The sequence below is a fragment of the Columba livia genome, chromosome 1, assembly GCF_036013475.1.
Source record: "Columba livia isolate bColLiv1 breed racing homer chromosome 1, bColLiv1.pat.W.v2, whole genome shotgun sequence".
Classification (NCBI taxonomy): Eukaryota; Metazoa; Chordata; class Aves; order Columbiformes; family Columbidae; genus Columba; species Columba livia.
This window is the reverse complement of record NC_088602.1, coordinates 74,546,807-74,570,102: the sequence shown is the minus strand read 5'-3', so window position 1 is coordinate 74,570,102 and position 23,296 is coordinate 74,546,807. Positions and strand designations below refer to the sequence as shown.

The 23,296-nt window shown below is 47.8% G+C and overlaps 1 protein-coding gene across 2 annotated transcripts; it reads left to right on the top strand.

Annotated features, from left to right (window-relative positions):
• Positions 1–682: 682 nt before the first annotated feature.
• DRD3 (dopamine receptor D3) lies at positions 683–18,768 on the top strand. Of its 2 annotated transcripts, XM_065063057.1 has the most exons (7): positions 683–815; positions 3,296–3,587; positions 10,257–10,369; positions 12,638–12,780; positions 13,905–14,101; positions 15,030–15,375; positions 16,740–18,768. In XM_065063057.1, exons 2-7 carry the CDS (start codon positions 3,306–3,308, stop codon positions 16,934–16,936), a joined length of 1,278 nt encoding a protein of 425 aa, XP_064919129.1. In that variant the 5' UTR covers positions 683–815; positions 3,296–3,305; the 3' UTR covers positions 16,937–18,768. The 2 variants fall into 2 exon arrangements, with proteins under 2 accessions (XP_064919129.1, XP_064919138.1); XM_065063066.1 differs by lacking the exons at positions 683–815; positions 3,296–3,587; positions 10,257–10,369 and having other exon boundaries at positions 10,383–12,780.
• The last annotated feature ends 4,528 nt before the right edge of the window (positions 18,769–23,296 follow it).

Below are 23,296 nucleotides of genomic sequence, written 5' to 3'. Positions count from 1 at the left end.
AACTGGGCCTTGGAGACCTGGTCTCAGACCTCAAGGGAAACCACATCTCAGAGCCAGCATTTTTGGTCATGCTTTAGCCATGGCAGGTGCAGTGTGCTGCGCCTACCGGGGGAGGACACTTCCCCAACATCACCCTCTTTCCCAGCTTTCTCCTGAGCTGCCCACCACTCTTTCATCTCATGTTTAAGATAGCTTATTTAAATATTTCTTTAATTCTCTCCCTTTCAAAATCACCTCTCCTTTGATCATTTTTTAATTACGAACTTTTTAAGCTTTAAGTGTGAACTTCTATCCCGAGCCACACACTCATAGCGTCTCCAGAAGTGCTTTGCCTGTTGGTTTTCCACTCCAGCACAGGCAGCTGCGGCCAAGACATCTCCCCCTGCTCCACCACAGCACGGGTGCACGGCCTGGTTTTGGGGTTCTCAGCTCTATACTTTGCCTCCCAGGCAGAAGCAAGTCAGTCCCGCAGCAAACACAACCTTGCAGCAGCCCCTGGCTCCGAAATTAGCCAAGCTGTCACGTCCTTTGGGAGAGGAGCAACCGCTGGGGCACTTGAGGACGGGAAAGCGTGAGCAGCCTCCAGCACAGCTGCCCCCTCCCCGGGCACCGAGGGTCCCGGCCCGCCGCCGCCGGCGGGGCAGGGGCGGGGGGCGGGCGGGGAGGAGGTGGCCAGACCGGCCCCGCCCCGCGTCTCCGCACCGGGAGGGCGGCAGGAGGGACCGGGTCGGGCCGGGAGGCGGCGGGACCGGCACCGCGATTCGGTGGCGGCGACGGCGGCGGCAGTGGCGGTGCGACGGACCAGCGGGCCGGCGGTAAGTCCTAATTGCTGCTCTCCCGCTCCCCTCTTACCCGGTGCCGGCGGTCCCCCGCCTCGCAGCATCCCACTCCCGGGTTTCCCAAGCCTCTTTCGCCCCCCGCGACTCCACCGGGGCGCACGGCAGCCGCGGACCGGGGGGTCATGGCGGGGAGGCGCTGAGCTGCCGCTGCCCTCGGGTGCGGGAGCGGCGGGCGCGGAGCAGCAGCCGGAGCCGGACCCAAAGCTGCGGCCACACCTGGACCCTGTGCTCGGATCCCGGACCCCTCCCCTGCACCCTGTACCCCACACCTGAACCCGCGCCCGGACCCTGCCATCCGTACCGAGACCTGCACCCGGACTCCTCCGAGTCTGAGACCTGCTGGAGGAGCATCCCTCCCTTTCCCCTCCGTCTGCTCGTCCCCACGGCAGCGACCCTTGTCCCTGCCGCAGCTCGCTGCCCAGGTGCCCCCGGTGTTGAGTATCCCGGTACCCTGGTGTCCCGGTGTGCCTCTGCCCCTGTGTCCCGCCACCCCCGTATGTGGGTATCCTGGTGCCCTGGCACATCAGTATCCCGGTACTCTGGTATTAGCCGGGTTTGGCAGCAGTGTGGCCGCGGGCAGAGTGAACAGGTCCGGGGGGAGGGGTGGGGCAGTCCAGGGCTGGGGGACCTGGCAGGGCCGGTGGTGGGGAGCTGGGAGGGATCCTGGTAGGGAAGACTGGCCCCCAGATGACAGTGGAAAATAGTGCTTTAGGGTGTAAGGGGCAGGAGACAGGTCAGGAAACCTGCAGGCAAACTGTGTAATGTGGTGTCTTAAGCCTTTTGGTTATATTGTGCGTGGTGTTTTTTTCATTCCCTGTCGTGGCTTTGCTTATCAGCTAGGCAGCTGCTTAATGTAGTTTTTTTCCAACGCGACAGAACTAGCCTTTCATGGCCCCAGACAATAGAGATTTCCCAGAGAGGGAGCTGTTTCGGTGCAAGGGACATTGCAAAATGAGTTGTCTTTGGGTGGCTGCAGCTGAACTGCTTTACGAATAAACAATCCTCGACTCAGGAGCAGCGCTCATGATATGAGAAATCCTTCAGATCCAGTGGAGGGCTTAACTTCTTTCTCAGGGGCAAGCAGAAGACAGATCAAGAAGGAGAGACAAGCACAGGCACTTTCAAACAAAACACATGCCATAAGGGATTGTTTCACCCCTGTCCTGTGGGATCTGAGTTCACCGGACAGAGGGAAGTTCAGTTTCCATCTCACTCAGCCCTTGCCCTCTCCCAACTACAAAGCAGAAGGGGCAAGTGACACGAGTTTTAAGGATCAGTATACACCAAGAGGCTGGAGCAATTTATACCTATTGCACAGCTACTCTGCCAGGAGTGTGTGCATCATAGATGCTGCTGTTCCAGGAGTGAGGTGGAACAAAGAGAAATATTTATACCACGGGCACTGCAACATTTTGTCTTTGCCTTTTGTACCTGTCACCCTGATGATGAGTTCAGCGGTGGGAGCACTAGCAAAGAGAAAAAAAGAAAAAGGACACAAGTGATTAAATGTCACAGAACAACCCTGGGACAGCAAACTTCATATTCCTCAAAAAATTCATCCCCCTCCTAAATCAAGAAAGGGTAGGTTCCTGAGCACAGTCACAAATCCATTGTAAGAAAAAGAAATGCGGAGTACCCTGCAAGCATCTTTCCATTATTTCATCCTGAATGACACGATGATCTGCTCTTCAACACAGTAAGCACATCTTCTGGCCAGGCATGGAAAACATAGAGCACAATATGGATGAAATGGGGGCAGCACTGACAGTCAAGCTTTGGAAAGGCAGGCGGGGCAGAAGCAGAGCATTATTTGGACATAAGGCCTAGGACAGAAACATATTACATGTTGCAGGAAAAGAGAAATTCAGTAGGTGGTGCTTACTGTGAAGCAGCCAGGGTTCAAGAGGCTACTTGAGCATGCAGGTGTGGTCTCTCTGCCAGGCTGCTGAGCACTTGATTGTGTGAAGTTATTTAAGATATTTTTTTATGAGGGAGCAGGGAGGGTACTTCCCAGAAGAAAATATACTAGGTCCAATCTTCTGGCCAAGCCCCAGTTTGCATAAGTGTGTTGGGTCTTCCTCAGCACTCCAGATTATTGTCTTTCAAACTGTGAGTTTGCCCAACCAATTTGTACTGTAGTGTGACTTTGGTGCATCTCAAAACCATTGCCACTTTCCATACAGCTGTGTTGGCTGGTAAGATGCACCTTTCAGATGCACACAGAAGGTGAAATCTTAGATTCTTTTCTTGGTTTATATTAAATGAAAAATAAAACAGGCCAAGCAAAACTTCAGGCAAAGCTCTGGGTATACCTGAGCAGAAAAAGAACACCTCTGTAATTGGCTTGAAGTAGCATTCATGAAGGAAGTATGAAAATCATACACCACCCACAAAAGTTACTGCTCTCCACAGTTATTGTAGAGCTCTGATTTTCAGTCATCTCTTTCTTTTTGCAGCTGCATCCCCATGGCCCTCTTCACAAGAACCAGCAGTCATCCCAACACCACTGACCCCCTTCCCTGTGGGGCAGACAACACTACAGAGTCTGACTTGCCACACTCACATGCCTACTACGCCCTCTGCTACTGCATCTTGATTTTGGCCATCATCTTTGGGAACGTGCTGGTCTGTTTAGCTGTGCTGAGGGAACGCACCTTGCAGACCACAACAAACTACCTTGTGGTGAGCCTGGCGGTGGCAGACTTGCTGGTGGCTACTTTGGTCATGCCGTGGGTGGTGTATCTGGAGGTGAGTACGTCTTAGGAAAGATTAGCAGAATTTAGATGCAGTAAGAGTTCACCAGCATCAGTGCACACTGTCAGGACAGGCCAGCTCTGGTACAGATGAAGTCCTTCACATTTTAACCTCCCAGCTATTTCTTGAGTACTTGTGGGGTGGGTGGCAGCCCACAATTTCATACAGGTGGCCGTCGTAGTTTAGACACATGCCAGACAAACACACCACAGTCCCACCTGTCAGCAGGTACCCTGAGCCTTGCTTTTCCTGGCAGAGCACAGCCTCTTTGAGCTTGAAAGGCAGCTGGGCTACAGCCAGTAATGTAGATTCTGGTTCTGATGTGCTAATATTACTTTCATCTGGGCATCCTTGAAGTTGACTCCATCCCCCAGAAGGGTGCCAGTGAGCACCACGATGATCCAGGAATGGCGGGGGGAGGCAATAGGGTGGAAATATGTTGTAGGAATTTGTCTTAGATCGCAGATCAATCCCCACTCCTGCTGGCCAGAAAACAAGTGAGGGCAGTCAAATCCTCTTCTCTTGTGGAGTTTAAGAGCCTCAACATCCGTGATGTTGGGTCAGCTCAAAGCAACATTCCTCAAGCATGCTGACAAAGAGAGAAAGCTGAAGAAGATGCTCCAAAATCTTTTTAAGTCATGTGAACATTTTCAAAATAACTTCAAAGGACTCAGCAAGCCCTTGGGCTCATATTCTCCATTTCCCTTATCTTTGCACATTGGACAATGTAAAAATATACTGGAATGACCATGCACAGTATGGACAATACCATTAGGTATAGGGCAGCAAAGATGAAAACCAAATTCCCCCACACCATAGCAAAATCCTGATTTACTGAAGCCAGTCCTGGGGCAAATATTTTTACTAAAGTAAGTACATGAAGGTATGCTACAGTTGACATTTTTGTCTGTTCTCTTCAGCATTTTTACACTAATTCACAAAAATCGATAGGTCTAGAAAAATTAGCGTGAACATCTATCAGCCGTAAGCTTTCAGCTGAGCCCTGGTGCCCTGTTCGCATGCTAACAGAGACAGAATAAGCCTCTGAGCCATGATCTCACTGAAGCCTCATGCTCTTTCTGTAAGGGGCAAGCTGGGATCAGGCTGAAGGGTAGGGTAAATATTAGGTTGGCAGCTGCCCACCTTTGGCTGACCTCCCTCCTGCAAAAACAAAGCAGAAGCAGAGAGAGATTTTGACTTGTGGATACGGATTGTGTACTGTAGAAGCAGAAAGTAGGACAAGACAGGACAGCACCAGCAAATGCCGGACCTACTGTGCGGGTCCAAGGATATTTGATCAAGTAGTAGTGGCCTGCAGCCCTCCTCTGCCACCAGAGTGTGTTGGATAGGCAACATGGCTCTAAGCTTTGGCACCCAGCCTAGGCAATTCCCTTGTGCTAATCCAAGCCACCCTCCGCAGTCTCAGCAAGGCTACAATTAAAATAAATGAAGGGTTTGCTCTGTGTATAAGCATTATTAATAAGGACATCGATGGTTAATTATTTATATATAGCGTTGCTGTGGAGTGAAAGAACAAAGAGAGCACCATGATATCATGTCATCATGTCATTATGTTCCTAATGAAGTCAGTAGCAACATTTAGACTAATCTGTGTGGAGCAGTCCTGGAGCTGACCTGCAGGATGTGTACAGCTCAGTTGTGTTACACTGAATGATTAAAAAGCAAGGAATAAGTGTGTGTAGGGGGAAGTCAACCCAGCAGAACAGAATTAGACTCTGTGATTTGATTGCAACTAAAAATATTATTAAAAGTCAAATTTTATTTCAGACTGAAACAGTCCATCACCTCAAGCATATTCCAGTCTTTAAGGACATCACAATATGCTTTGCATTAGAAAAGACCACTCACTCTTGCTGTGGACAGGCTGGGACTGAGGCACATCTGTGAAGCAGCCTCTGTCCCCATGCAGTGTTGTGGTCACAATTTGTGAGCACGACCATAGGTCCGTTCCATAGCAGTGTTTATAGACCCAGTCAAGATTAATTTCCATCTATGGAGGTTGGATAATCCAAGTAGCTAATACAACAGTCACCCAAACAACAGGGAGAAGAACCCACACACATCCCAAGTGCAGTCTACCACTCCCAGCATTGTGCCGTATTTCCTGGAGAACTAGGCTGTAGGACTCCAGCAAGACTAAGTTTTAAGAACAGTCCAAGCAGCCCCAAAGTCATTTAGATGTTTGCTGCTGTTTGTGGATCAGCGATGCTACCAATGAAGTGAAAATGGCATCATGCTTCAGTACACCATGGGTCTCACAGTTGCCAAGAAATCACTCAGTCCCCAAAAAACATGTACGATAACTATTAATCTACTGAACGTTTGCCAAACCAGATATCTGAGACCTGACCATTATTTATGGAGAAGCTAAAGGTGGATGAATACCTCAGATTTAAATGCCAGTTGTGAACTTTGTACATTCCACTCAATTTTTAGAGCCATCTGTGGCCTGGTCCTTCTCCATGAAATTTATCATTTTATCAGTTATGCAGACCAGAACTGTCTCTTTCTGAGAAGTCTTTTTGCAAAGCTATGACAGAGAAAAAATAGGAACATTTTATTAAAAAAATCCTCATCTCCACCTAATGAAGATTCTGTCACAAAATGCTCTTCAGCACTGCATCTAGCAATTTTCTGGGGTCGACTGGTAGGTCTAATTTACCAGCACTACTACCCCAGTTCTTTACTGATCTCTGATGCTGTGGCTGCTGCATCTACTGAAGGCCACCAAGGTATCTAAGACAGTGGCATTAAGTTATCCTGCCCACTGGAGTCTGATGGCAATAAATACCATCATGCCTTTATAGTCATTGTACAAATGGAGTAGAACATGTAGCAGCATGGCCTGGAGCATCCTTCTCAGTCTTCTCACAACATCCAGTTCTACCTCCAAAGGGAAAAAAGCTTCAGAAGATGATTGTAACAGAGGTCCAGTCTGCAGTTCAGTTCAAAACATGAGAGTAATGCTGTCTCGTCTTCTTGTGGCGCCCACACTGGAGCAGTGAGACCTACAACTCCTCTTGGAGCTCAGGGAGCTTGCCAGACCACTGTCAAAAGAAGGACAACAGAGTCACTGCAGTCCAGCAGTTGCCTACTTGTCAGCAGGCCTGACCAACCACATGCTCTTAGTTACTCCCACTGTGCGAAAACGTAAGCAGCCATTTCACAGCCGCAGAGAACTAACAGCACCCCAAGAAGAACGCACTCTTAAATGCAAAAATCTTAAGTGAACATGCTTAGCTGTACTGCTAATTACATCTCTGAGGCAACATTGTGTTCATACTTTCTCATCCATTACTCCTCAATACAACATCATCATACATATCTGATTTACAGAGATTCTCTTGTTTATTTTTAGGGATTCAGGGGAGTGATGGTTTTGCGTAAGTTTATGAATGCACAATGTTTTTTTGTGTATTTTTTTGTTTGGTTCGTTGGGGTTTGTTTTGTTTTTGTTTTTTTACTGTAAGACTTCCTATAGGGTTGGAAAGTTAAAAATAATAATATCACAATTTTGTGGATAAAGCAAACTGGTCATCAAGCAAAACGGGGTGAGAACCTGACCTGAATAGTCTATAGGGAGCTTTAGATTGTCTTTGACAGAGCCAGGATTTCATCCCGGACTCTATTCCCACTTCTGCCGCACAGGCACTGAGTGGTAATGAGAGATTTTATCAGCTCATCTCTTTGTGTCTTGCTCTCATCAGCTGTAAGAGAATAATATTTGACCATGCACCTTACCCAGGCAGTTGTGAGGATTCATTCAGTTAATACTTTTGATGTGCTTTGAGATTCCTGGACAAAAGGTACCAGATGGATAAAGAACAGGTACCCTGCCAGCACAGGGAAACCAGAAATGCACACTAGCATGTTCTAGCTACTGTAGCAAAGACTGAGCAGAGCAGAACAGAACAATAAAAGGAAGAGCAGAAATAGAATTTTTAAAATTATGAACGAGGCTTAAAATATAAAGGCTCTTCTTCACTGTTAAATTCTGGAATAAATTCTGGGTTTGCATACCCCACAGGAAAATATTAATGACTTTACTGACTTCAGCAGAGCTGCTTCCCATTTTAGAAGTTGTGGTTTGTGGAACTGAGGATGAGTTTTAAGCCCTAATGTTTTGATCTATCAAGCATCCTCTTAATACAAGCTTAACACAAACTACAGCTTAGTATGGTGTGATCTGAATGTATCATCCTGAGAGGGTTCACTTCAGAGACATTCCCACCACCACCTTCTTCAGTTTTAATGGTTCGAATTGTGGGGTTTAGCATTTTAATGTGCACAGGACCTCGGAAACTCCCTCAGTTAAGTGCTTGCACATCTGCCAGGCTAGTGACAGCTGGCTTTCATGTGAACACCTGGCACTAGCTCCTGGAGAAATATTCTTCTTCCTCCATGAATCACACAGTCGCTGCATTGCATTTTGTCTCAGACTACAGTAACACCCCCTTCCTGAGTCCCACTTCAAAGGCTTCCAGCATGTATTTTTTTCTAATATTTTGAGGTGGTCAAGTAGATCTCAAAATCTACAACTAAAGCAGAAACAGTGTGGGGTGTCTTTGAAAACTGAACCTACATATTAAGGTCTCTATTTCAGAAGGCAAACCTTCCATTTGCACATCTTGTAGCTCACCTAATTGTGCAGAAAAAGCTCTAAGGGGTTTTGTTTATTTTTCTGTTTGTTTTTTTCCTTTGCTTGATATTTTAAAAAGAAAGCCAGGGATCCCCACATATATTAGAGAAGATGAAAGCACAGTTCCCTACTGCATTTTGCAAGCCAAATCCAATTTCTCTCCCCTGCATTCATTCAGAGTTGGGGGGGGTCTCATGGCAGACTGCCTTGTTCAGTACCTGACTTCTGACACGTAGCAGCTGAGTCCAGCAGAGAACGCCCTAAAGACACAGCTCACCTCAGCGAGTTTCTGTGCCCATTTGCAGAAATGCTGACACAATCAAAACCATTTACATTTTGCAGTATTGTTTCTTAAACAGTTCTGAAAACAACTCACACAGAGTGAATTCTGTATTTATACAAGAGCTTCTCTCTACTGGGAGCCACATCCTTCCCAGGCACCAACATGTGCTGCAGGGTTGACCCACTGCCTTTGAAGCCAAGCTTGCTTGTGGCACCCTGTCCAACCTGCTCTGAGGTGGTTACTTTTGAGAGGGTCTTGAAAACCTCCAAGGATGGAGCTTGCACAGACTCACCAAGCAACTGTCCCTGCTGCCTCCCTGTCATCATGGTCAGAAAGTTTACCTTCGTAACCAGTTTGCACCTTTCTTCTTTCAACTTACACCTGTTGATTGTTGTCCTCCCACCACGCACTGTTGCAAAAAACCTGGCTCCATCTTGTTAGTAACCTGTCTCCAACTGTCTTGTTAATAATAACACCCCACTAGGCACTAGAGGGCTGCTGTGAGCCCCCTCTCAAAGCCACATCTCCTCCAGGCTGAACAAGCTCTGTTTCCTTAGATGCTCCTCAAACAAACTCCAGCTGCCAGGGACTGTCTTGATAGGCCTCTGCTGGACTCACTCCCATTTACCAAGGTTTTTCCTGTACTGGGGCCCCAAGACAAGATGCAGTACTCCAGATGTGGTCTAAATGTAAGCAGAGAGATCAGGAAATAGTGCCAGTTCTTGATAGCTTCCCAGGATCCAACTGAACCAGCAGGATTGATTGGGTTGAAGGCTAAAATCCAGGCTCTCTCCAAGCAAGGACCTTCCTCCTTCTTTCTGTCCTACCCCTCTTCTCCAACCAGCACAGCATTAGATTCATTAGATTTGTTTGCTCTACTCATCCAATGGGCTCATCGGTTGGCGAGCAGGCTACCTCCTTGTTCTTCTCCTGCAAGGAGCAGGTGCCGAGGCAGACTGTCATCCCAGCCCCGAGAAGACCACTGCCACACAGTACTTGGAGCTTATTGTTGTCAACCAAAAAGGTCATTCTCAAGGACTTGACAGCTGGACCAAAAAATGCACTTCTCCATCACAAAGACTGACCACCGCTAAGCGTTCATGATTACACACTTCAGATTGAAAATTCAAAACCACCTGAACAAAAGCCCGGCATGGTAGCAAACCAAAACCCTTTATCCAAAAACCTTGTGAGTTCTCAGATCTAATAATCAAAATCTGTAACTGAGATAAGAATCCAAATAAGGTTTTAGAAAAGCCTTGGGTGTCAGGTCTCTGTTTCATACATAAATGCATAAAATTTTCAGCATTTTTGCATCTCACTGCCTGCAAGAGAATTCCAGCAGCTAAGCTGAGAAACACTTTCAGCCCTTAGATTTTCTCAGATAATCCTTAATCAGAGGTTATATATTGTGATATCAAATTTAAATCAATTTATCATACTAAGCCTTAAGGGAAGGGGCAGTTGCCATCTCTTTCTTCTCCTTGCCTCTCTCTGTAAGAGCAACTAAAACACTGAAATCAAGGTGCATGTCCTTCTCCATGACCTACCACTATGTCATTTTGTACACAACATAGGTGCCTTAGTTTCCTTCTGCACATCACAGTGGACAGGAACTCATCTAGCTGTTGAGATACTTGGAGGATGAGCACCTCCTTATACATAACTTATCAGGACTTGGTGCAGAACAAAGCTGACAGTTTTGTGGTTGCTGGTACAGGTAACCGGAGGAGTCTGGACTTTCAGCCGCATCTGTTGTGATATCTTCGTCACCATGGATGTAATGATGTGCACAGCCAGCATTTTAAACCTCTGTGCTATCAGCATTGACAGGTGAGAGCCAACAGCACCTAGGGGGATAGTCTGGAGATGGGGGTCCATCAGTCCCCTTTCCCAGGGTGGCAGGGACAAGGAGTGGGGTTTGCACAGGCAGCATTGGTGTCTTCAGGAACAGAAACCTCCCTGCAAGTCTGTCACTACCTCTACTGCTATTAATAATATCACAGAATCACAGAATGTTAGGGATTGGAAGGGACCTCAGAAGATCATCTAGTCCAATACCCCCGCCAGAGCAGGAACACCTAGATGAGGCTACACAGGAATGTGTCCAGGCGGGTTTTGAATGTCTCCAGAGAAGGAGACTCCACAACCTCCCTGGGCAGCCTGTTCCAGTGTTCTGTCACCCTCACTGAGAAGAAGTTTCTTCTCAAATTTAAGTGGAACCTCCTGTGTTCCAGTTAGTATCCATTGCCCCTTGTCCTATCATTGGTTGTCACCGAGAAGAGTCTGGCTCCATCCTCATGATACTCACCCTTTACATATTTATAAACACGAATGAGGTCACCCCTCAGTCTCCTCTTCTCCAAGCTAAAGAGCCCCAGCTCCCTCAGCCTTTCCTCATAAGGGTGATGCTCCATTCCCATAATCATCTTCTTGGCTCTGCGCTGGACTCTCTCCAGCAGTTCCCTGTCCTTGTTGAGCTGAGGGGCCCAGAACTGGACACAATATTCCAGATGTGGTCTCCCCAGGGCAGAGTAGAGGGGAAGGAGAACCTCTCTCAATCTACTAACCACCCCCCTTCTAATACACCCCAGGATGCCATTGGCCTTCCTGGCCACAAGGGCATAGTGCTGGCTCATGGTCATCCTGTTGTCCACCAGGACCCCCAGGTCCCTTTCCCCTATGCTGCTCTCTAATAGGTCATTCCCCAACCTATACTGGAACCTGGGGTTGTTCCTGCCCAGATGCAATACTCTACACTTGCCCTTGTTATATTTCGTTAATTTTTTCCCCTCCCAACTCTCCAGCCTGTCCAGGTCTCGCTGGATGGCAGCACAGCCTTCTGGAGTGTCAGCCACTCCTCCCAGTTTGATGTCATCAGCAAATTTGCTGACAGTGCACTCTATTCCCTCATCCAAGTCACTGATGAATATATTGAATAGTACTGATTCCAGTACTGACCCTTGAGGCACTCCACTAGATACAGGCCTCCAGCTAGACTCTGCCCCGTTGACCACAAGTCTCTGGCTTCTTTCCTTCAGCCAGTTGAAGCCATATATCTCTGTTCATCATGTATTAGAAGATGTCTGCACTTAAGGGCAGAGAGGCACAAGCAATAAAACATCACCAGTAGGTAGTCAACCATACCCTCATGCTTTTTGAAGGCAGGAGTCAGAATTGGTCATCTAATTCCCACTGACTCTCAAAGAGGGTTTCTCCTTCTGGAGATCTCACTTGTGAAGCTTTAATAAATAAAATCCTGCCCTATACATAGGGAGGGGTGAAAATTATTGCTGTGTAATCTTCAACCTTGCCCTGATTTTCAGCATCTTAAAACTGAGCCTATTTTAAGCAGTGCTAAGGGCTGGGAGCCAAGATCTCAGCACACGTGGTGCTGTCAGGATGAAGGAGTGGGGGAAGGAAAAAAAACTGCATGCTGTACCTTTCTAATATGAGGTTCAAGGGTAATCGTATGAATCAGCATAATCAGCACTGGGTTGGTTCGGTGTTTGTCCATGGGAATCTTTATCCTTGTTTCATTTGGCTCTGTCTGCAAGCAGCAGCCCCCAGGTGATCCTAAAGGTGAGACTCCCATGCCTTCCAAATCCTACCTTTGCTGAGCTGCATCCCCTAGGGCACCCTAGCAGCCACTGGCCCTGGACATCCACCTTTGAGCAATTCTCTGGCTGTCAGTGGGGCTGACACCAGAGTGGGCAGCTGAGGCACAGAATGCAGCAAGCTGTGCTTGCTCCAGAGACTGTTCTGTCCCGGCAGTGAACATATGACCTTAGAGGCTTGAGGGATGGGTGGTTCCTGGTTTCTAGGTTCATCTGATATCTCAGACCTTGTAGTTCTGCATAGCGTTTCTCTGCAGTGTTTCCAACTAACTCTGATTTCCTCTGTTCCTCCCTCCAATGCTCCACTTACCATTTCTACAAATTGCCGATCCCATCATCTGATCTTCTCTCCTTTCCTCTTCCATATCTTCACCACATTCACCATCATGTTCCCTACATGGTTTTCATTTCTCCTTTTAAAACCTGGTCCTCTTCCTTCCTCCATTCTTACCTCTCCTCTTTCTGGAGCTGGTTTGGTCCGCAGATACACTGCAGTGGTAAAACCAGTTCAGTACCAGTACAGCACTGGGCAGAGCTCCTGCAGGAGGGTCTCTCTCATGATCGTGATAGTCTGGATGCTGGCCTTCGCAGTGTCGTGCCCTCTCCTTTTTGGCTTCAATACGACAGGTAGGTGATGTCCCAAATGGTAGCATGCAGGAACGGGTTGGAAATGGAGCTGCCTCGTGTATGGCCAGGTCATGGGTACTGCAGACTTTCCAAGTTACAAGAAATTTTAGGCAACTGGAAATCACACTACAAAGGGTCAGAAAAACTTCCACTGCTGGAGAGCAGATGTGCTTTTGTCTATAAACTTGCCATTTGCTCAAGCAGACACTGGTTGTTGCTCCGAGGACAGATCTGCCTGCTTTTCTGCCAAATCAATGCCCATCAAAGTGTCCAGGGCTACAGATCCCCCCAAACAATCTGCGCATGCAGAACAATTCTCCAGACATGCAGCATGTCCAACACACACACACACACACATCAGGCTTGCTGCATCTTGCCAGTATCAACAGGTCCAGATACACAGTTTTAAATCTGAATCAGGACACATTTCTAAACAGCACGGACTGCACATCAGCTCTGCTTGTGAGAAACCTCCTTGCCATCCAACTGGCTGTCTGCCTCCTCACCTAATTCCTTGAGGAGAGCAAACAATTTAGCCTGCTCCTTGGAAGCAAGCTGTTTTTTCTCCTTGCCCTCACCTAGGGCAGCCCATTCTCCCTTCAGGCAGGACAGGAGTGCCTTCTGCCCTGTGAGCCACAGGCAGAGGTTCTCTGCTCCCCATCCATCCTCTGTGCCATGCTTGAGGTGAGAAGGGGGTGGGGGAGGGAAGTGCAGCTATCCTCCACTGCCTGGTCCAGACAGATGAGGCTGAAGTCACACTTCTGCCTCTAGACAGCTCAGAGGCTGTCAGAGGAATAGGAGAAAGTACAAAAGGAAAAAGGATCCTCTGAGAAAGGATGGGAGTAGATGTGAGAGGAGAGGACAGAGGTGTGGCCCGAAAAGCAGGCGTGATGTGATGGGTCATGCTAGATGACCCTAGGTAGAGTCCATTTTAAGCATTGGTTAGGTGAGTATGTAGGCCACAGTATAATTTGCAACAACAGAGATAGGAGATAGTCACACTCCTTGGACGCCTTTGTCCCCCACGCCACCTTTCAACTTGCTTTTCCAATGCACCAGAGCATCCCTGTACTAAACTGAAGCACCTCAGCCGCTTCTCTCTCTTTCTCTCTTCTCCTCCCCAGGGGATCCCAGTGTCTGTTCCATATCCAATCCTATTTTTGTCATCTACTCCTCTTTGGTGTCCTTCTATCTCCCCTTCATGGTGACCCTGCTGCTCTATGTCCGGATTTACCTCGTGCTAAGACAAAGACAAAAGAAGCGAACCCTCACCCGACAGGGCAGCCACAGCGCCAGCACCAAACCATGCTATGCACACAAAGTAAGATCTACACAAACAACACAGAAGCTGTCAAAAAGGACAGTGCATGCATCATTTCTTCTCCTCAAAGGGTCAAAGCACAGAACAGAGAGCATAAAGAAGGGACATGCATGTTTTCATCCCATTCCTCACTCATACTCCATTATATTTGAAAGGTAGAAGTTCCAGTTCAATCCTTTTCAGCCCTCTAGAAAGAGGATACTCCCTGTGTATCTCTGCTCTCTGGAACCAGGCAACTAGCACAGGAGCACCGCCTATTCCAATATTTCTTCAGAGCAGGGCTTTCTCAGCCATGCAGAAGTCTGGCTAATTTCTCCATTTATTGATTTTAATGCCTTCATTTATTTATTTTTGCTCTATGAAGCTTTGTTCTCAGGGCTTCACAGGCTTTAACCTAGATTGTTTAAAAAAAAAAAAAAAAAAAAAAAAAAAAAGCCCAACAACAGAAAACCACAACCTCTTCATCTGATTGAATTAAGAAATGACAATGCTCATGGTGCACGGAGTATTTGTTCTACTGGCCTTTCTAGATTAAATATCTGCAACCATGGGAACCATCACAATGGTTTGAAAGGGATCGCCTGGTCATGCATATTTACTTGTTTCACCCATTTTCTCTCCTCAAAGCTACATTTAAAAAGGGTGGGGCTGTTGAGGGGAGAAGAGTCAAAACAAATTATACAAGTGAAAGGTTAGCAGAGAGGGTGTTTCTCTTCTTGTTCTCATGCTTCTCCTCGGTGGGATGGAGGGAGAGATTTGTCAGGTGCTCGTCTACCTCTCTGATAAGCCAAGGTCAGTCCAGAGGATATGGTGCAAAACTAAGAAGCAAGTGGAACTAAGGATGACTTATACAACTTTCCTCATCATTCTTTGACCCAATGAACAGTTTGGACGGTTCCCAGTTCCTCTGTGGCATCCTCTTTTGCAGGAACACATGGAGAAAAAAGCTTTGCCAAACAGATGCCAAGGCACCTCTTCCCCCTGTCTCCCACTCAAATGCTCAGGCCAGGAGACATCTACCAAAAGGAAGCTGCTGACTGTCTTCAGTCTACAGCGGTACCGCAGCTTCTGCCATGAGGCAACACTCACCAAGGCACCAGGGACTGCACAACACAGAAGGCTGGAAGAGAGGAGAAAGAGCATGAAGCCAGGACTGGAGGTACGGAGGCTCAGCAATGGCAGAACCATGAGCTCTTTGAAGCTAGCACACCAGCAGCCCCGGCTGATCCAGCTTCGGGAGAGGAAGGCTACACAGATGCTAGCTATTGTCCTGGGTAAGTGAGAGCCATTCTGTGTAGTGAGGTGTGAGAGGGGGTGGTTTGGAACTTGCCAGAGCAAGGAATCTCCTAGTATTCTATTAAGATTAAAAAAAATGCAAGCCAGGCCCATACTTCAACTGTCACGGCTCCACGAACTCAGGAGAGAAAACGGTGGGACATTTAGAGATCTAAGGTAGAATCACAGAATAGTTTTGGTTAGAGGGGACCTTCCAAGGCCATCTAGTCCAACTCCCGTCAATGAGCAGGGACATCTGCAACTAGATCAGGTTGCTCAGAGCCCCGTCCAGCCTGGGCTGGAATGTCTCCAGGGATGGGGCATCTACCACCTCTGTGGAAAACCTGATCCAGTGTTTTACCACTGTCGTTGTAAAAAATTTCTTCCTCATACCTAGTCTGAGTCTCCTCTCCTTTGGTTTAATACCATTACCCCTTGTCCTATCACAACAGGCCCTACTAAAACGTCTGTCCCCATCTTTCTTATAGGCCCCTTTTAAGTATTGAAAGGCCACAACAAGGTCTCCTCAAATCCTCCTCCAAGCTGAACAACCCTAATTCTCAGCCTGTCCTCATACGAGAGGTATTCCAACCATCTTAGTGGCCTCTTCTGGACCCTCTCCAACAGGTCCATGTCTTTCCTGTACTGAGGGCTACTGAATTGGACACAGAACTCCAGATTGGGTCTCACAAAGCAGAAGGGTTGTGCTCTCAAATGTTGAGAGCCAAGCATGTTAGTGTTTTATTCACTATATTTTGTTACCCTCTTGTTTTAAATCACTGGCCAACACACCCTGCTAGAGGGAGCAACAGCCAACACCTTTCTTTCCCTTTTCCTTTATTTTATGATGATGATGGTGAATGTAAAGTTAGAATAATACTAAGTTTCCATACATGCAGCAGCTTTCAGGTCCAATTACAGAGGGGGAAACTGAGGCAAGGAGCAGAAGAAGAACCAGCCCATTGAGCTGGACAGAAGTCCACTCTGGTCATCTGCCACAGTCACCAGATGCACTGCTTCCTCTTAGTAACTTACTAGTAGCAGGGAAATAATGCTGCCCTTGTCATAACTGATTAAATCAACTAAGGCAGCAGTATTTCCGTCTAAGTTGTGGCCACTTGCTTTTGTCTGTCACCGGGCCACTTCTGAAGCCCCATCCATTCACATAACTGGTCCCAATAAGCCTGAGTTTTTGCCAAATCCCCCTGTATCAGGAATAAACATCACTTTCAGCATTTACCAAAAGCAGATACATGCACGGAAATAGTGAGAGGATGGAGGTAGAGGGCACAGGTGCAGTTCCCGTTCCAAGTAGCTGTTTCTCTAAAGTCATTGATTGTTTTCTCCCTCTCTTCAAACCCAGGAGCATTCATAGTCTGCTGGCTGCCCTTCTTCTTGATTCACATCCTCAACACCCACTGCCCATCCTGCCACGTGTCCCCAGGGCTTTACAGCGCCAGCACCTGGCTTGGCTACGTCAACAGCGCCCTCAACCCCATCATCTACACAACCTTCAACACGGATTTCCGCAAAGCCTTCCTCAAGATCCTCTGCTGCTGACCGCAGGGCTGGCACCAGGCTGCATGGGCTGCGGTTTGCAGCAGACTGCAGGGCTGGGGACAAGGCATGGGGCCCTTCCCTCCCTCTGCTTTATACACTGTGGGGAGTGATGTGCCCCCCTCGGCTGTGAGCGGTGGTGTTTGGCACAACACGAACGCTGCCGACAGCCAGAAAACTTCTGTACCAGAGTGAAGAGCAGGAGTGTGCCCCACCTGCACGCAACCTTCATGCACCCAGCCTCAACGCTCCTGCTTAACAGAGTACAAGTGCTTCCCACTTCTGAGGAGGGAGGAGAAGACACAGAGGCAAGCCAGTGAGTCCCTCAGTGTTGGGCACAGCAGCAGAGAGAGCCAGACCCAGGCGTGCGGTGGAAGAGCAGCCACTGCAGTGTCCCGCTTCTGGGAGCTGTGGGCAGGATCCTGCCCAAGTGGGTAGGATCTCTCATCTCCCCCATCAACAAGCTGGGAATGCATTTGCTCTCCAATTGCTGGAGGCTCAGCCTGCAGAAAGCACCCAGCTTATGCACAGCAGTCCTAATAAGAGGGCAGAACATGACCTCTTTGATAAGGATCTTGATCACTTCAATCAGGAGCCAAGAGCAAAAATTTGGCAAGAAAACTTTGAAATGGAGCACTGATGGAGAAAAAGTGATGTTTCTGTTGTCTCCGTCAAAAGCTTTGCCCATAAAACTGTGTCAGTCTCAGTGCCTGAGAAAATTGCTCCAGTTGCAAATGAAACCATCTCCTGTGCTGCCAGCATGTATTTTACTGCTCCTTGCAAGGTAAAGGGGTGGCTGCCATCCCTCTGGTAGGTCAGATCACATGAGAAGTGCAAGATTATCACAGTGTCCCTGCTCTTCCTAACCCAAGGACCAGAGATAGATTTGCCACTACTTAACTACCAGACACGCAGTCATCTACAGTGGCCACTAAATAATGAACAAGGCCCAGGATAGCTCCAGTCTTGCCTGCAATAGATTCAAAGCTGTTTATTCACCTGGGTCAGGTTGCATGCACCCTGTCTCAAAACTTGTTCATAGTCTCCTTGGAACCGATCTCCCTTCCTGCTTGTTTCCCTGTCAGGAGCACTGCTAGATTAAGGGGTTGTCCCATCTGACTGCTGTGATAACTCCTGTACAGCCCATGCCTGGGGGAGAGCTGTTTCAGTAACATCCTTCTCAGTAAGAAAGGGCATGTGCCTCAGGATCAGATTCAGGACCCTCACTGGCTCCCCTCACACATATACCTGGCAGCACACAGGGCATCCATATGTTCCAGCTTCCAGGAGATGGCCAAACACAGCCCTGCCATGGTCTCCTTTTTCAGTAGGATTGTACACAGCCATCTCTAGTAGTTTCTGGATGAAAACATCAGACAAGACCTGACATCTCATGTAAGCTGGTCTCATGTCAGGGTGCTCTAGTGCTCTTCTCCTTATATAGCCAAACCTGGCCTGGGACAGCCTCAACACGTTTCTGTCATTTCCCCCCGCCTCGCTGTACCAGATCAGAGGCTCCAACTCTCCCTTCCTAGACCAGGCTTAGCCATGCTGTTAGCTGCACTCATTTGCAGCTTTGGGCCTAACTGTGTGTGCTGTCTCTGCCTATGTCCATGCCACAGCTCCTCCACCTGGGAAAGGCTTCCTCTCTTTCCTAATATAAACCCGAATCCATTGTCCTCCGTCTCCGGAGCACATAGCAGAGCTCTAGCTTCTTCTTTGTCTGGCTTTGGAGAGGAGATGCTCATGGACAGCATGTGGTGTTTGCCTGGGGAGGTACCCTCCATACTGCATTGTAACTACATTAATTTAATAAAATAAGAATGTAATCAGAAGTTTTGGTACCTTTTGTGGTGAAAGTAGCCCTTCCACAAGCCTTTTCGCACCTGTTGCCATCTGGACACTCTCCCTGTACAAAATGGTCATCTACCTGGACACCCACGAGAGGCCTTTAGTATTACTTGCATTTTACTTGCAAGTGGGAAAGAAATCATCAGGTGCTGTAAACACTTCCAGTAGATGAATTCTGAAAATATGGCCAATTAGTTTCGCAGCTACATGAGGCAGGCGTGCAGTAGTGTTACTCCATCTGCTTAAACGTGCTGGACAGCATGGGAGGTACTCGGCACACAGGATATTGAGACTATAAATCAAGTGAATCAGCCTCTGGAGAGATTGCTTCTCAAATAATTTTCATTAAGGTGCTTCATAACACAGATCACCAGGGATCAGTTTTGGTTGCTTTATATGAAGTTGCCAGAAAGGTGGAAACAAGGAAAAATATATTTTTAAGCGTGACTACGTCCATTTCAAGCCCAGGCATAGCATCTCTCAGGTGTCATGTTCAGTTTGAACTTCCTTGAATTTGAACCTGTTCTTCAAGCAGTGATACCCAAGGCAATTCAGGATAGAGGGGAAGAATAGGAGGTGTGGCAGAAGACCAAGCAGTATTTTTGTAGCCACACAGCTATGAGCGATGGGGAAAGTTCTGTATCTAAAAATATGGTCCTTTATTTAATAATTAAGATTGGAACTATCAGATTACAGAACTGATCTCTTGAACTATAACCTGGTGGGGGGGGGGGGGTGGAAAAAGTGCACCACAAAACCCACCCACAATTATAAAATCTCAGCTCCAAAAAACCCAGTCTCCCCACTCCCTTAAGTAACGCTGGAGCTCCATGCCAAGTTTTACTGTGGCAATATGAACACAGGTGGCCTCACAGAAAAGGCCAAGGAACAGAAGCGATCAAAGGAGCAACCAGTTGATGCCCCCCAATCTTCCCCAGCAAGCCAGAGGGACAGCTGAGGATGCCCCCAGGACCTGTGCTTTACAAACCCCCACTCATTATTTGCAGTAGAATAATCCACACTCCCTCATTTTTTAACTGAAATACCTCCTCCTAACCTTCATTTTCTACAGCGTTTTAATCTTTGCTGTTATTTTTCCATGGCTCTGCAAGTGTCTGGAAGAGGAGAGGTGAGCCGTGACTCTCTGCTCTGCTGAAGAACCACAGGGTTTCATTTACATGCTGATATCCACATCAGAAGAGCCTTTGGAGAATGCAGAAAGCCCCTTTCCCACAGAGAGAAAGAGGGAGCTCAGAGACCGCCGCAGGCTGTAGATAATTCCCAGCGTCAGGAGACCTGCTCTGACGGCATGGCTGGGCAAATGTGCATACACAGTGAGGGGCCCTGCAGCCTGTGCTCCCCTTCCTTCTGCCTCCGCCAGGCAGCAGGAATGGGGTACCTAAGGTCCCCTATGCTGGATGCCAGCAGGCAAGATAGCGAGGAAGCATCTCCACTGTAGCTGGGGACAGTTAAGACCCTTCTGTGATGATGGAGAGCTGGCAAAACCCACTGGGAACAGCAGCCCTCCTCTCAAAGGTACAAGGCAGCCATCCAAAGTACTGCCTGTCTAGACACAATTACAGCACGTCTGAGAGATGGACTGAAAAACACCATTTATCCCCTGCCTCCACGGTTTCTCCATGCAGACATGTCTCAGCTTGCAGAGCTGTAGGCCCTGGCTGAACTGCTGGAGCCTGAATGAACGAGCCGCTGGGCCTGTGTACCCCCACGGCTGCCTCAGCAGGCTCACGGGGAATAACGCTCACTCTGGTTAGCAAGAGCATTGAGCACCACACACTCTGGCAAAGCCACAGAGACCCCGATCTCCTCCACACGTACCTGGGGTACATCTGTGACAGGTGTGCCACATGTTGCCTGCATCAAGCTTGCTGCTCCCACCTGTGATGCTGCTCTGTGGAGGCTCCTAAACAATACAACCCACCCAGGTGTGTGCCTGCACTTCCTAGTGCCCTCACTGGAAAGACATGGGGGACCCTGATGATGGCTGCAGGTCTAAGGCACTTTTGTTTGGTTTTTTTCTTTTTTTAGAGCATAAAACACATAAATAAAATTGATTATAAATCTGCAGTTTAGAATAAGAGTTGTTTTCAGAATAAGTGGTAAGAGCTTGACTCTGGACTGGAAAGGACAGCTATCCAGGCAGCAACTTCTTCTCCATGGTGCCTCTCAATCTGCAACCTCTCTGGCTGCTGTGTGGTAGCCACCATGGTAGAGGGTATTTAAGGTGGGTACTCAACATCTGAAAACAAAGGAAGACAAGACAATCCATCCCAAGCAGCTCTCAGTCGCTCACTCCTACAAGCAGAGCAGGCAGAAGCAAGCAGAGAGAATCTCCATAGCTCAATACCACCCCTTCACAGACCACCAAAAATTTCTGTTTAGGCAACTATATAGTGGTTATTGTAACTACTTCTGTGGCTTACTTGGGTGCAGGTACAACAGGAGATGAACATCTCGGATCAGAGCCACACATATGCCCCATGGCTCTTGGCTATGTTCTCAAGGGCCACAATTTAAACTTCAGGTCTAGCGTCAAAAATAGAGGTTATCCAAGTTACTAAAACCTTAAATGGTTGCAGGCACCAAACAGAAGCCATCCAGAGCTAAAAATCAGTAGTTCTTATGTTGAGTTTTACATTGTAAAACACAGAGAAGAAAACATAAAACACTTTCTCCCATCAGAGGCAGCAGCAGGCGTGACAGGCATCAGGTCATGCAGGAGTCTTTAAGCAGGAGAGCACAAAGGCCCATGGAGCAGAAGGTAAAACGATCTTCCATGAGGGAAAGCTGCCTGCTGGGAAGGCAAGGAAATGATGGAGGAGCGGGGTCTCACCTGACAACATGGCCCTGCTGCTCTGCAGGTAACACTGCCCAGTTGATATGCCCCAGTGCACCTTGAAGCAGCTGCAACCAGGCACCAAAAAAACACATTTGCCAGACTACAACAAGGACAAAGCAAAGTCTTGCAGAAAGCCTCGCTTGCCTAAGCAATTCTCCCTAGACTCCTTAGGGGATGGGCAGGCCCGCTATGCAGCTGAGCTCAGCTGGACCCTGCTTGTGGGGCTAAGCAGAAGCAGCTCCCAGTCCTGTAGTCTGCCGAATTGCAGCCTCCCTGAGGAGGATCAGAGTGACCTGGGGACCTAACTCCCCAGGCTGGTCCCATGTCCACAGCTGGGGTCACCACAAGCTGCTCAGGCTAGCAGCTCCTCTGGAAGGGGCAGCCTGATGCAAGAAGTAGCTTGGCTTAAGCTTATTGCAAAGCAAAGCCCTGTCTTAGTCAGTCTTACTGATATCACAGTTTGTGAAGAACATATAATCAATGCCAGCATTTTGAGGAAGGATCAACAGGCTGCAGGCTGCTGATATGGTGATGCTCAGAAAACTACAAATAGGAATTGTGGACACCCAGAGGATGCTGGTACCAATCTCATTAGTTTCAGGCAAGTGTGTGATGTTTTGCTCACAAAGTGATGACAGTTTCTGGCAGCCTTCAGTCTGCAAAATGCTCCTGGTTGTGAGGTGTCTCATGTCCCTAAGAGAATGGGCACATCAGTTCTTTCTCAGACCAATGCGGGTACTCCAAATCTAAATTAGTCTTGGAGTGAACCACTGAAGTGAACTTTTCCTTATCTAATGGTAATTATGAATTAACATAGTTGTCATCTCCTGCTGGTATCTTACCACCTGACCTGCTGCCTTCAGAGCAAAGGAAGGCTCACAAGGTTGCAGGTAATTCAAGGTGTGAGGGATTCAAAGCAGTACTTCTTCAAAGTCAGCATCAGCTGCTACATACATACATCTTGCTGAATGACATTGAACAGGAGGTAGAATATGTATCCCAGACCAATCCTGTCTTTCAAACTCAAATGTCATTGATCCAGCTGTGCTCTATTACTCTCCAAACAGCCAATCTCAACTCAAGACAGGGTGGCAACCTTTCTTGTTCTGCTTTTCTGGCATCACTCATGCCACCCTACCTTCGTTTCATACCACCTACAGCATCAGAACGGGAGTCCATCAGCTCTGAGGCCAACCAGACCTTTCTCCAACAGGGATGATCTTTCTCCCAGACCCAGGCAAGGAATTCTCTTGAGTCTCCTTCATGATTCTGGCCACACATCAGTTAATCTCCTCCTGCCAGACACTGGTCTCATCTCATCCCTGAATGTCTCTGGAAATGTGAGGCAAATAAAAAGAAAACCCCTAGAGCCAAAGAAGAAAACTAACATAATTAAAAATTAATTTCAGAATAATGTTTTAAGTATTTCAGCGAGACAAGCACCAGGCCGCTGTATGTTTGGCAATGTGGGGAAGACCCTTCTGGTTCCCTGCCCTGGCAACTCCTGCCAGTTTTAGCAAGTTTTACCCTGCAGCTTTGAGCATGGCAAACTGAACAGCAGAAGTAAAGGCTACTTTTCACGGGGCAGAACCACACTTACTTCGGTGTGGACGGGTTTCGATAGATAAAGATTTGTTGCTGAATTAGTCAGG

Bases quoted from the DNA above. Each gene is read 5' to 3' on its own strand.
- DRD3 (XM_065063057.1), top strand. From the start codon at position 3,306: ATGGCCCTCTTCACAAGAACCAGCAGTCATCCCAACACCACTGACCCC. The intron at 3,588-10,256 runs GTGAGTACGTCT...TTGCTGGTACAG, and splicing joins CGTGGGTGGTGTATCTGGAG to GTAACCGGAGGAGTCTGGAC. The intron at 12,781-13,904 runs GTAGGTGATGTC...TCTCCTCCCCAG, and splicing joins TTTTGGCTTCAATACGACAG to GGGATCCCAGTGTCTGTTCC.